This window comes from Arachis ipaensis, chromosome B06, assembly GCF_000816755.2.
Source record: "Arachis ipaensis cultivar K30076 chromosome B06, Araip1.1, whole genome shotgun sequence".
NCBI lineage: Eukaryota > Viridiplantae > Streptophyta > Magnoliopsida > Fabales > Fabaceae > Arachis > Arachis ipaensis.
This window is the reverse complement of record NC_029790.2, coordinates 8,799,961-8,813,302: the sequence shown is the minus strand read 5'-3', so window position 1 is coordinate 8,813,302 and position 13,342 is coordinate 8,799,961. Positions and strand designations below refer to the sequence as shown.

The following is a 13,342-nucleotide window of genomic DNA, read 5'->3' as shown; positions in this document are numbered from 1 at the left end:
ACTCTTTTTGTTTTTTATTTTTTAAAAAAAATTTATATTTTTTATTAAAAAGGATGATTTTAATACGAAAAAAAACATTAAGGATGATTTTAAATAAAAAATTACGATGGGGACGGTTTCGATTCTTACTCTCAACGTTAAGACCAAAACAATACTTATCCCATACACTTATTACTATTTCTACTAAAGTAATTAAATATAAAACACCTTTTGAAGGCATCTATTTTAGTGAATACGAATACTTATCACAAATTATGGGAAAAAAAATTGAAAGATCACTTGAGTTATTTTGTAACAATGTATTAGTAGTCTAATATTTTAAATTTTTATTAAATAAGAGTTCAGAATATTTAAATATCTTGTGAGCAAGTTAGCAATGCATGCATATTTGGTTAGTAAGAAACAAACACTTAAGGTCTTTCATGTGATACTATTCATATGGGTGTGATATCATTTTATGATATATTGTTTCAGTGGAAGTGTGTATATGGATGCTCATATGGTTTAGACAAATTTATGAATATAGATATTTCTACAGAAATAAAATATTTAGCTTTGTTTTCACTTTGACTCATCATGATCTTATAAAATTAAAAGTTTATTAAAGTTGGACCAGTTAAAAATAGGTATGCATAAGATCATTTTAACATGTAATTTCTAAATTTTCTCATCCAAATTTGATCTATATCGTTGAGTATATTAGTATAGTTATTACCGTAGTTTCATCGCGACAATAATGTGATAAAAGTTGCGGTAATTCTATAACTCATATATAAGACAGACTAGATTGTTAAAGTAATAAAGGAAATAAAATTCAAATGTGCGCATAAAATTTATAAAATATGATTATGTTAAGAAAATATATATGGATAGCACAACTAGAAAATTGTTAGAAAACTATTTAATTTTTTAATCTAATTATGGACTATATATATATATATATATCAATTATAATTACAAATTAAGTTATTTCACATTAAATGACTTATATTACGGTGATCTCGTTTATTGTCGTAAATGCTAAATTGAATAAGTCATTATTACTTTTGATTTGGAATTAAATAAGAATAAAACCAAAGATACTATTTTATTTAGACTTTATGTTTAATGGGTGCCACAGTCAAATATAAATAGTGATTCAGGGTTTTGGTCTCTAATACATCAAAGCCGTCTCCTTAGCCTTTTTCCCATCATAAAAGTTGTGATTCACCTTTATTAGGAACACAGAAAGCTTGGTTGAAGAAGATCAAATAACTAAATTCCTTCAATCATACTTGTGAATTCATGTATGCTTTTATATTCAAGTATTTTTTAGCTTTCTTAATCATTTAACATGGATGATCTTTGGATTAAAGAATTCTAAGAAAATTCCAACATTTAGTTGAAAACTAATTAGTAAATTGATATATAAATAAGTAATAATGTCTTTAGTTTTCAGCTTTGTTTATTTTAAAGATTCCTATAATATGTAAATAGGTAATATATGGAATATACATAGTACTTTTAGCATTAGCAATATCATGACTTAAGCATGATATTCTGATAGTAAAGATGTTATATTATGATATCAAAATAGTCCTTGTAGAACTTGAGGAGTGGACTAACTATGCTTTATTTCATACTCTCGATGCCAGACATGCATTAGGAATCTTCAAAACGCACAAAAATATATTATTTTTTATTCTTCGGAAGAGGAATCTTTTTCGGAATCAAAATCAGAATCCGAATTCGACAATATAACGCTGGCAAAAAGAACAAGACAAAAAAGGCTCCTGAAAAAAGAAAAAATTATTCCGACGGATTCAGAAACATCAAGTGAATCTCAAAACCAGTGCAGTTTGACTAGTTCTAATTAACAATATTTTGTTTAACTTGTTTAAAAAAGCAGACACTGCTTCTTTTGAATGTATATATGTCAACATTAATGTAAATGTTAATATTAATGTATATAATGATTCAAGATGGATTACTCCTTGTCTTGTTATATAACTATTGGAATTGCCTGGCTGCTATTTTGTTGCAGATTCACAGTGAATGAAATCAGGGTGTTTACCAAAAAATTAAGAACCGCAAAAACATAATGAACCGAATTTAATACACCTAGTGAATCGAAAAAGTGCATATCTGAACATAACATAGATCTAATTTTAAAAGAATGTTACTATCAGAACCCTGAACCTTAAAACCAGAACCCTGAACACTGAACCCTGAACCCATAAACCCTAAATCCCTAAAACCTTAAAACCTAAACCCTAAACCCCAAACCCAAACCCTGAACTCTGAACCCAAACCCTGAACCCTGAATGCTAAACCCTGAACCCTATCGTAAACCCTGAACCCTGAACCCTAAACCCTAGACCCCTGCACCCTAAACCCTCAACCATGAACACGGTGAACTGAAATTAATACACGGGGAGAACAGAAAGTTTGAAACACACTGAACCCCTGTACAGTGAACCCTGAACCCATAAACCCTAAAACCCTAAACCCTGAAACCCTAAACTCTAAACCTTAAACCCTAAACTCTCAACCATGAACCAAAAAATAAATTCTAATTATTCAACTTAGAAATTAATACACTAGACGAATCGAAAAACTACATATATCAATATAGAATTTCATAAAAAAAGTGACTATTCATTAAAGACTATCAACATTCAGAAATTAAACCTGCTATAACCATGGTGAACCGAAATTTTCTCATGGGTGAGCAAAAATTTACATTAATAAAAATTAAAACTTGTACAATCCTCTCTTGGATAATTCATATCTGGTGTATTGTAAAGAGTGGAGCTTGACTGAATCGATGATCCAGAGTATAAAAGGTTCAACTACAAAAGACATAATTGTGTATTAGCAAAATGAACATTTCAATTTTTAACTAATCAAAAGCAAGTCAATTTTACCTCGCTTGGAGCTGTCTTTTTCTTTTTTTTATAGCATTTGAGATCTTTTTTTCCATGTTTGATCCAAGTCTGTTCTTGGGCCGACCTCTTGTTTTGACACGTGGTGGGCTTTGAAGGTCATTCACATTGCTTAATGTCGCTTCTTCGTGGGTTAACAAACTTTTTCCTTTGTTTCTCCCTTGATATTCTTCCATCTCCTCCATGACCTTATCAAATGCTCGATGCAAAATTCCGGTCAACTCTTTAGACTCAGATGCAAATTCACATATATTGTGTGACTGAAACACCAATTCGTCAAATCTCTTACTTTTTGACTCCAGTAGAGGTTCATCTTGGATACTCTTGATGTGTGTATGCCTCCTCTTTATGTTCTTGCTCCAGCGTTCTAATATGTGTTTTGGTGTCACGTTATCCACTCGCTCAAAGCTTAGAACGCTTAGGGAATGGCGGCACAATATGCCCCTAGACTCAACCAGCAAGCAATGGCACTTTACATCTCAAGATACTGCGTTATAGGTGACGACAAACTTGTTGAATATGGAGTTGGAAATCTGCTCAATGACTTCATATGTTGTGAAACCTAGGGTGGAATGCATTGATCTTGTGATACAATTTACTTTACCTCTAAATTGAGCTTGAACTTCCCTGAACTTCTCATGGGTATATACACGCTGAAACTGTGCCTCTATTGCTGATTTTGTTACGCACGGTATCACAGTGTGAAAATCTGCAGCATCGAATTCTCTCTCTATTTGCTCTCTGCTTGCTAGTCAATTGTCGTATTGCTTCACGAATTGTCTCAAGGAGCTATTCCGTGTGATGAACTTGTTGAAAAATGAATGCATACTCTCGCTCCTTTGCGTGCTTCTCATCCCGGCCCAAAAGTGGTGATCCAAGTAAACTGGAATCTATATATGGCGATCCTCGTACAGCTCTGCAAACCGAACGAAAATTATAAGGTCTGGTGAACCGAAAACAGTGCATGCTTTTGGGAAAAAAAGATATGAGCATAAAAATAATTCGAATTGAAATCTCAATTACCTAAAAGCCACTTGTTGCCTCCGAGACCATACTTTGTGAGGAAATCGTTCCAGTTTCTGTTAAATGCGTCTTTTATGTACGAGTTCCAAACAACATGGCTCATCTCTTGTTCAATATCAATGTGTCCCTTGTAGCCATTTAGTTTGCTTGGGATCTTCTTCATGATGTGCCAGATACACCAGCAGTGAATTGTTGTTGGCATGCATAGCTCAATTGCCCTTTGAATCGATGCGCATTGATCGGTAAAAATACCTTTTGGTGCCTTCCTTCCCATACAACGTAGCTAACACTCAAATAGCCATTTGAATGATTGGATGTCCTCATTTTTCATCAGCGCATATCCAAGAAGTGTTGACTGGCCGTGGTGATTCACGCCCACAAAAGAACCTAAAACCAAATTGTACCTGCAAAAATAACAAGCACACAGTGGTGAACCGAAATATGTACAACCACTGAACATAAAAAATATGTTTGAATGAACCGAATACCTGTTTGTTATAGGTGGTGTCAAATGAAACCACGTCTCCGAAATAATCAAATGCAACACTGCTTCTTGCATCAGCCCAGAATGCATGTTTAATGTAGTGATCACCTTCAAGGTTGACCTCAAAGAAGAAATTTTTCTTCTTCTCTTTCATTATAACTAGGTACTTCCCAAATTCTTTGGCATCGGCTTCTTCAGAAATATTTCGTACTTCCCTTGTGATGTAATTCCTGATGTCTTTTTCTATAAAACCTAGTTCACGGTGGCTACCAGCTGCTGCCACAAATAATTTGTAAGTTTTACTTGGTCTAATTCCGGCTTTCTCGTGGGTTTCGATGGTGCGACGCACGAATATGCTAAACTCCCTGTGTTGTTTGAGCATCTCAGCCTGGTCTACACAACAAGGATGTGAGTGATTCAAAACAACTTTGGAAATTGTCCGAAGACCAACATCCTTCATTATGTGTACGTAAATTCTGGCTGTACAATTTAACCCAGCTGAAGGGTTTGTCTTCAAAGTTGGAGATCTCTTTGATTTCCACCTTCCCTCTCTAGAGCATACAACTAGTTGATTCTTAATCTTGTCTCCATCCCGAGTCGTGTTCCTTATTTTGGTAGAAAAACCGGCAAGTTTGGAATAATGTTTGTAGAACTTTCCAACTTCTTCTAGTGTCTTGAAAATCATTCCCATCTTTGGGACAAATTTTTCATCCACAACACAGCTGGTCTGCATGGTGAACCGAAATCTTAATTACGGTGAAATAATTATATAGTGCTTAGGGAACAAAACAGAATATATTCGTCTAATTTTTTTAGAGTCCTTTCTGCTCACTTGAACGAAAAATATGCACATGGTGAATCAACTCTTTAGTACTTACCGAACCGAAAGGTTACTCACAATTACTCACAGTTAGTCACAATTACTCACACTCACAATTACATATTATCAATTCAATTCAATTCAATTCAGATATAAATCACCTCAGTCCAGTCAATTCACTTCAAATAAAATTAGCAATTTCATTTCATTGGATTAGATTCAAAATTCAATAATGCAAACCTCATCAAATTGATACATTTTGGAAGAATTGTCCAAATCGCACTCATTCAACTGATTTAAAATTGATTCATTCATTATTTCAATTTAGAAGTGAAGATCGAAGAAGAAAACGAAGAAGAATATGAACAAGGAAGCTAATTAAGTTGAAGTCAATCCAAATCCATAATGCAGAGAAAAAAAACGCGAATAAAGGAGAGCAACGAATTTAATTAGGTTGAAGAAGAAGAAGAAATTATTAAAAGCAATTCATTATTTAAGTTTTTTTGGGATGAAATTGGGTTGGAATTATTCTTTATTTTTTTTAAGTAAAAAATATTTATACGAAGAAAACATAATTTATCAAAAAACATGAAAAAAAATTCATTTAAATATATAAATTCATTTTTTAAACCGAAAATATACAAATTTGTCTCTTAATCAATTTTTAAAAAAATGGATAATCAAAATATAGTATATAATATATTGTAAAAAATTTGAAGATGCTGCTGATCAAAGAAAAAAGGTAAAGTTACTTAGCTCATATGTATATTTAGATTTACATGTATGTATCTAAATATGTTTTGGATTGGTGTTTTATATTTTTTGGGGAGGAATTTAGTGGATGTTGAGAGATAGAAAATGATATGTGTGGTGATTTGTGAATGTATCTATTGCTTATGTATGAATTTATACTCTTTTGGTGATTGAAATTTTGTTCTTTTATACAATCTAGTATCCTATTTTACGTTTTAGTTGTGTGCTGGATATGGGGCTTGCGTGTGGTTAATAAATAATAATTGATCTTGAAAATATTTATGCTTCCTTGCCATATGCTAAATACTTTAGTTGATTTATGAATCTACTTATGTGTTTTTCACTGATCTATTATATTTCACTCAGTAAATCACTATTACCTGAAACCATTTTATTTCCAGTATACACCAGCTATAGACATATTGAGCATTGTATGCATTTTCGCAGAACTTTTGATTGGAAAGCCTCTTTTCCCTGGGAAGAATGTTGTCCATCAATTGGATCTCATGACTGATCTTCTTGGAACACCATCTCTTGAAGCCATTGCTAGGGTCTGTTCTTCAGTTTTCCTTCCTCTTTGCAGTCTTGTGTGTTTTAGTTTTTACTCAATGCAACCTTGGTTGCATATTAATAGGTAAGGAATGAGAAAACTCGAAGATACTTGAGCAGCATGCCCAAGAAGAAGCCAGTTCCTTTCTCCCATAAGTTTTCTAATGCAGACCCCCTTGCTCTTCGTTTGTTAGATAGAAGGTTGGCCTTTGAGCCTAATGATCGGCCTTCTGCTGAAGAGGTTGAATTCTGAATTTCCATCCGTATTTGGTTCAGTTTCTTTGGTAATCTTTTATTAACTTGGTATCTTGTGTATGATATTGTTAGGCGTTAGCAGTTCCATATTTTAAAGGCTTGGCCAAGGTTGAGAGAAAACCTTCTGCCAGCCAGTTACAAAGATGGAATTTGAGTTTGAGAGACGCAGGATAACAAAGGAAGATATACGAGAACTTATATACCGTGAGATTCTAGAGTACCATCCAAAGATGTTAAGAGAATTTCTAGAGGAAGCAAAGCCAACAAGTTTCATGTATCCTAGATATTGTTGTCTATGGCTGTAGCCAAACTCTTGTTTCATCCTTATTCGTTGCATTTCTTTAACCACTCAATACAATTTTTTATAATTGGCTATTCCCTAAATATCTCTATGTAACCATATTTGCTGGCTTTTTCTTAGTATTTAATTCCCCATGCAAGTGGACTTTGAAAGTAGAAGTTCTTTTGTAAATAATTAAGGTTGAATGAGTATTTACGGTTGATAAATCTTTTTTTCTATTACTTTACTCGATTGTATGTTTGTTCAAACGTAATAATCAAAGTTACTTTACTCCATAGTTTGATTATACATTATCTTCTAGTTTAGGTGTCATTGATGATATATTAATGAAGCCTTTTTGGCTGAGTGTTTTGGTTTTCTCCTATAGAAAAGTTGCAGAAGGTGTTTTACAGAAATATAGGGCAACAGTTACTTGTGTCGAGGGTGGCAGGGCTGCTCCACAAAAAAATCTCCATAAACAAGCAGAAATCTTGTAGTGTGCTAGGATCTGTTCTTCAGTTTCCCTTCCTCTTTGCAGTCTTGTGTGTTTTAGTTTTTACTCAATGCAACCTTGGTTGCATATTAATAGGTAAGGAATGAGAAAGCTCGGAAATACTTGAGCAGCATGCGCAAGAAGAAGCTAGTTCCTTTCTGCTAGAAGTTTCCTAATGCAGACCCCCTTGCTCTTCGTTTATTAGAAAGAATGCTGGCCTTTAAGCCTAAAGATCGGCCTTCTACTGAAGAGGTTGAATTCTAAATTTTCATCTGTCTTTAGTTCAGTTTCTTTGGTAATCTTTTATTAACTTGGTATCTTGTGTATGATATTGTTAGGCGTTAGCAGTTCCATATTTTAAAGGCTTGGCCAAGGTTGAGAGAAAACCTTCTGCCAGCCAGTTACAAAGATGGAATTTGAGTTTGAGAGACGCAGGATAACAAAGGAAGATATACGAGAACTTATATACCGTGAGATTCTAGAGTACCATCCAAAGATGTTAAGAGAATTTCTAGAGGAAGCAAAGCCAACAAGTTTCATGTATCCTAGATATTGTTGTCTATGGCTGTAGCCAAACTCTTGTTTCATCCTTATTCGTTGCATTTCTTTAACCACTCAATACAATTTTTTATAATTGGCTATTCCCTAAATATCTCTATGTAACCATATTTGCTGGCTTTTTCTTAGTATTTAATTCCCCATGCAAGTGGACTTTGAAAGTAGAAGTTCTTTTGTAAATAATTAAGGTTGAATGAGTATTTACGGTTGATAAATCTTTTTTTCTATTACTTTACTCGATTGTATGTTTGTTCAAACGTAATAATCAAAGTTACTTTACTCCATAGTTTGATTATACATTATCTTCTAGTTTAGGTGTCATTGATGATATATTAATGAAGCCTTTTTGGCTGAGTGTTTTGGTTTTCTCCTATAGAAAAGTTGCAGAAGGTGTTTTACAGAAATATAGGGCAACAGTTACTTGTGTCGAGGGTGGCAGGGCTGCTCTACAGATGCTGAAGAAGGTTGATAGCTTCTCAAGATGAATTACTAAAGAACTTGTAGAGATGAATGATCTGCATCTGCAGTCTTCTCTTTGTATTTCATGAAGCACAGGTCAGTGTGGGCATGTAATAGATGATACATCACTGAACCTGTCCTTATTCCAAGACGCAGCCCTTTAAAAGATTGAAGTAAAACATACTCTATAGAATGAGTAAAGAAGATAAATTCATTTTTGTTTATAGAACGAAGGGAAATGTCATCCTGTAAACTTTCTCGTTTAGACCTTTTTAGTACTTGGCTACATTCTTTCATGCAATTTTTCCCAATAACAAGATGGGAGGGAGGCATCGTTTTATTCTCCAATTGACAGCTTTTTTACCATTATAATTGAAGATCAAGTTTTGTAAGATATAACTATTGATCTTGTAGTATAATTCACCTATGGAAGTAACATGCTCCTTTTTAAATATTATATTTTATCCAAAATTATTTACAAAAATTAAATGAATTGCTTACATAAATGTCAACAGAAATTAAATACTCAGGTAGGTAATTATTAGCTATCAAATAAGTATCGATCGTTCTTCATTGCCATTATCGCTGAAACTGGCGACATCTCACCCTAAAAAGATAAATCTACATCTCATAATTTTTGTTGATAAATAATTCACAAATGAATCCTCTAAAGTGATCTGATATATGTATAATAATTAATAAGGGAATTTATATTTCCTAAATGCATCCGTATTTTTGCCTGTTGCCTTCAGATGTTGAGATCGTGAGTAAAGATTTTCCAAAACCTTTACACTTCAAAATTACAAACCACCGCTTTATTATACACCCAATTCCTCTCTATTACACTATTAAAATAAAATGTCGAGCTAACAAAAGTTAAACTGAACAGGTGCAAATGCCTCTTTAATAATGTAAATCTAGGGCAATGAAATAGCACAATGTCCTAAATTGACATTTATTCACATTATAACAGTAACAGTTAAGTTATTAAGTTATTAAATTTTACAATTCTGATCTACAATACAAGCATCCTGAAAACAAGGAGGCTAGATCATCCAACAAGAACTTAAGAGAGGGAAAAATAATTCAGAATAAGAAGGAAGAGCAGATCAAATCCACCTGACAACATCCAACATTAGAATCGCATAAAGAATAAACAACAAGAACACGTCTAAGAGCAGCATGTCCCTCGGGAGTGTCCAACCATGGATGGCCAGGAAAGGTCTGTGGCAGATCCTGTACAAATGCATGAAGAATTATTAGAGAAAGGGAGATATAATCAGCAATTTTAACATGCATAAATTAAAAATTCCAACTGTTCTGAACTAACATCAATTACAATAACCATTTGAATGGTCGCATTAAACACCCTAACTTCCCTTTAGACCTTTACAAAATGTAAGACCCTACGCAAAGCTGATACATATTATTCAAACTGTACTGAATATCACACAAATTCCCCTCTTTTCCTGCTCAGCATATACTCACAGCTGCATTTTGAAAGAGTTCTGGAAACTGCTTGATTGGCATATACTCACGGCATATACTCACTTTGTATGTTCTAATTACAATAGAGTTTTGTATCATTTTTCTACTCATATTTATCTATATAGCTAGGAACATTATCTTTATCTATAAAATTGATATATATGCATAATAAAGAAATAATTAATAGTCTACTCTCATAGTTTCCAAAATATCAGAATATCCATGAAAGTGCAATTTTAATGTACACAATATTAACCTGCTAATAAGAAAGGGGGCGTGTATCACTGCTCCACTCAAAAGAAATAGTCAGGAATAATAAGGTGTAAATCTTGCACCTGAGATGAACATTGAACAAGAAAAACAAATTACCATACAATGAAAAATTTTGGGCTGTGCCAAACTCCCAATTCAAATGACCTTTATTGCCAAAGAACGATAATATTATTATTAACCATCTTGAGATGTTTTACTAAAGATTCTCAAAACATCATGAGAACCGTCTTTACACCTATAGATGCTACTGCTAGAAAGGAACTTCAGGAAGTCAGTAAAAACCAAAAATACATAACTAATAAACTAACATGTTGTCTGCTACGAAATTCCATGACAAATATTTACCTCAATGAGAAGGAGTCATTGCAAAATCAAGACAAGATCTCTAGCCTGCAGGAACATTTAACAAAAAGGCCTTGATAATCTAATGCCAACAGTTACCAGGAAGCAAACATTGGATACCAGAAAAGTTGTATATAGTAAGTAAAAGAGAACAATACCTGTTCATTATAGAGCTAAAAAACGGTAATGCTAAATTGGTACTGAGAAGTGGCAGTTGAATCTGAATTGGCTAAATCAAACAGCTCCTCAAATCAACAAGAGAGAGTTTGCTATATGAGTTTTCACCGGTGATCAAATTGTTATGAAATATGTGTATTGTGACATTCCTGAAAATGAGGGCATATTAGAGAAAGGCACTTGTCTAAATTAGTGAACAGTACCAAGGAAAAAAACCACTAACACAGGACAGATGAACATAGAATCGCACAATAATCTTTCACTTACTTTTTACCCCAGAATATTAACATGGTAATAAATTTCAAGAAAACTAAGGTAAACTAATGGATCTTGTTGCTTAATTAGGCCATTATTTTATTACGATTCATGCATTACATACTTCCTTCTTCTATTGTTACTTAACCGAGTCAACCAAGTGCAAAACTATTTTTGTAAAATAAGAAAATTTGTACATATTATAATACAACCTCCTAAGTGCACTGATATCACCAACTACTTTGTGACAGGAAGTCATCCCTGTAAAGAATATATGTAAGCATAAAAATATAACAGAAAGAAAGGTGAGCCTGGCGGGAGGAAGTGAAAAATAAGATCGTCCCACTGGTTCAACTGAAAATCAATTATAAACTAAATTCAGGGTAGTTCTTTGAAGATGTAGATGTCATGCAGCATTCAGAACATGAATATTTAACAATATGGACACTTTGAGGTTTATAGCTTATTCTTTAAAATCACCAATTCAACCTTGAAAAGCTAGTTCCGTTAACTATGCAATTATCATTGGATCTAATTAGAATCATAGTGCATGTTTGTCTTGGCATTGAAAAAGTAGCCCAGTTAATGAATTGAAGCATGCAAACCAAGTCTCAATTCATTTCAAATATGCTCAATAAAATTGAGCTGAGCTATGTCCCAACTCCCAAAGCCCAAACATGATTTTAGCCTCAACTTGTGTTAGTAAGGTAATATAGTTTGTGTTTAAAGTAATGAGCTAATGATACATCCTCTAAGCCATACTAATCCAAATTGCAACTGGTATAATAACAAGTTTAAAAAAGCACTGAGGAAACTATCCCTTTTCTCAAAAAGCACTAAAACCAGATATTAGAAGTTTTATTATATATGCAAATAAAAGTATAGAAATAATTATATTTTTGTAAAATTTTAAGAAAAATACTTCCTAAACAATTTAAATGAGCACACCATGCATAATAAACATGCCTAGATGGAGGCAACAGGAATATATTTTTGTAAAATTTGTTCAACAAAAGACTTCCCAAATAATCAAAATCTGCATTTCAATTAGCTACATCTTATGTATACTATGACAAATGCTACTGGCATGCTTGTTATGAGCTGTAAGTGAGTGAAAGACCAGTTGATATAGTGAAAGTGTGAATCGAAGCAAATTTCTACTTTGTAACAGAATCAAGTACTATCCAACCTAAAAGTCAAATCACTGACAATTGTTGAACTAATCACAAACTAGGAAGATCACTTTGAAATACTTTTCAATAGAATTGCTAAAATGAGAACATAGACAATAATTAACAACTGATAAATGCTAAAAAAGAAACAAGTTAACTGCAGGGCACCCAAATTTCTTAATTCAGCCAATAAACTTGAAAACTATCTCTTCTTACCTTCGAATCAAGGCTTCAAACCTTCACTATCGAAATTGAAGGTGATAGAATATAATGAAAATTGAACATTCTATAGCAAAATTTTTAGCTTCAAAACCATAGAATCAAAATCTCAAACATGTAATCTGCATAAATCAGGCACGACAAAGGAACAAAAAAAAACAATCACATTTGGAATCAGAACAAATCAGTAATCACACACACCTGAACGGCTGAACCCCAATTGAGTTTGAATCACAAACTAAAGATCCGAATGACTGGGATTTCTTCAATCCCAACCCAGCCACATGCATGTCCACACACATAAGATCTCAAGCAATAACGTCAATTTGGGAAAAATATTACAATGATTTTATCGACAATGATTTATAGCAACATTTAGATCAGAAACATAGTAAATTAATTGGTTAGCAATTCAACATCGTCTCAAAATACAAGGAGAAGGAAAATCCGGAAAAGACAGAACAGGAGAAGCGACGATGCAGGGACTCACCAACGGACTACGGTCTACGGTCTATGGCGACGGCGAGGTCCCGAAACCAGAAGACGACGAGCGACGACGACCCGATGAGTTGCTTCTGTCGCCGGCGACGAGGATCCCAGGGAAGGCCGCGACACGTGGAGACGCCGGCGAGCGTGACTGAGACGAGATTCGAGTGAGACTGAAAGAGACTGTAGTGGGCTAGTGTGAGAGAGAAGAGAGAATTGAGAGAGAGAGACGTTCTTTGAGAGAGATGTAAGAAAATCCAGGGAAGATGAAGAACACTAAACAATACTTCAGAATTTTTTTTGTTCTTTAGACGATGTTGTTTTTTTTTTTT

At 33.6% G+C, this 13,342-nt stretch overlaps 1 protein-coding gene and 1 long non-coding RNA gene across 4 annotated transcripts; one reads left to right on the top strand and one right to left on the bottom strand.

Moving 5' to 3' along the window:
• On the top strand, positions 6,228 to 7,930 carry LOC107646090 (mitogen-activated protein kinase 16-like). Of its 2 annotated transcripts, none has more exons than XR_001621620.2 (3): positions 6,228 to 6,555; positions 7,678 to 7,833; positions 7,920 to 7,930. XR_001621620.2 is itself a non-coding variant. In XM_016350282.2 (3 exons), exons 1-3 carry the CDS (start codon positions 6,511 to 6,513, stop codon positions 6,980 to 6,982), a joined length of 303 nt encoding a protein of 100 aa, XP_016205768.1. In that variant the 5' UTR covers positions 6,236 to 6,510; the 3' UTR covers positions 6,983 to 7,395. The 2 variants fall into 2 exon arrangements, 1 of the variants encoding a protein (XP_016205768.1); XM_016350282.2 differs by lacking the exons at positions 7,678 to 7,833; positions 7,920 to 7,930 and adding exons at positions 6,639 to 6,794; positions 6,881 to 7,395 and having other exon boundaries at positions 6,236 to 6,555.
• On the bottom strand, positions 9,475 to 13,336 carry LOC107646091. Of its 2 annotated transcripts, none has more exons than XR_001621621.2 (5): positions 13,015 to 13,336; positions 10,860 to 11,027; positions 10,705 to 10,749; positions 10,343 to 10,421; positions 9,475 to 9,834 (listed from the first exon to the last, which is right to left on the bottom strand). It is a non-coding gene; the product is annotated as an uncharacterized LOC107646091 (long non-coding RNA). The 2 variants fall into 2 exon arrangements; XR_002348283.1 differs by lacking the exon at positions 13,015 to 13,336 and adding an exon at positions 11,346 to 11,370.

Coding starts and splice junctions, on each gene's coding strand:
- LOC107646090 (XM_016350282.2), top strand. CDS start 6,511: ATGACTGATCTTCTTGGAACACCATCTCTTGAAGCCATTGCTAGG. Junction 6,556..6,638: donor CTCTTGAAGCCATTGCTAGG/GTCTGTTCTTCA, acceptor GCATATTAATAG/GTAAGGAATGAGAAAACTCG. Junction 6,795..6,880: donor ATCGGCCTTCTGCTGAAGAG/GTTGAATTCTGA, acceptor TGATATTGTTAG/GCGTTAGCAGTTCCATATTT.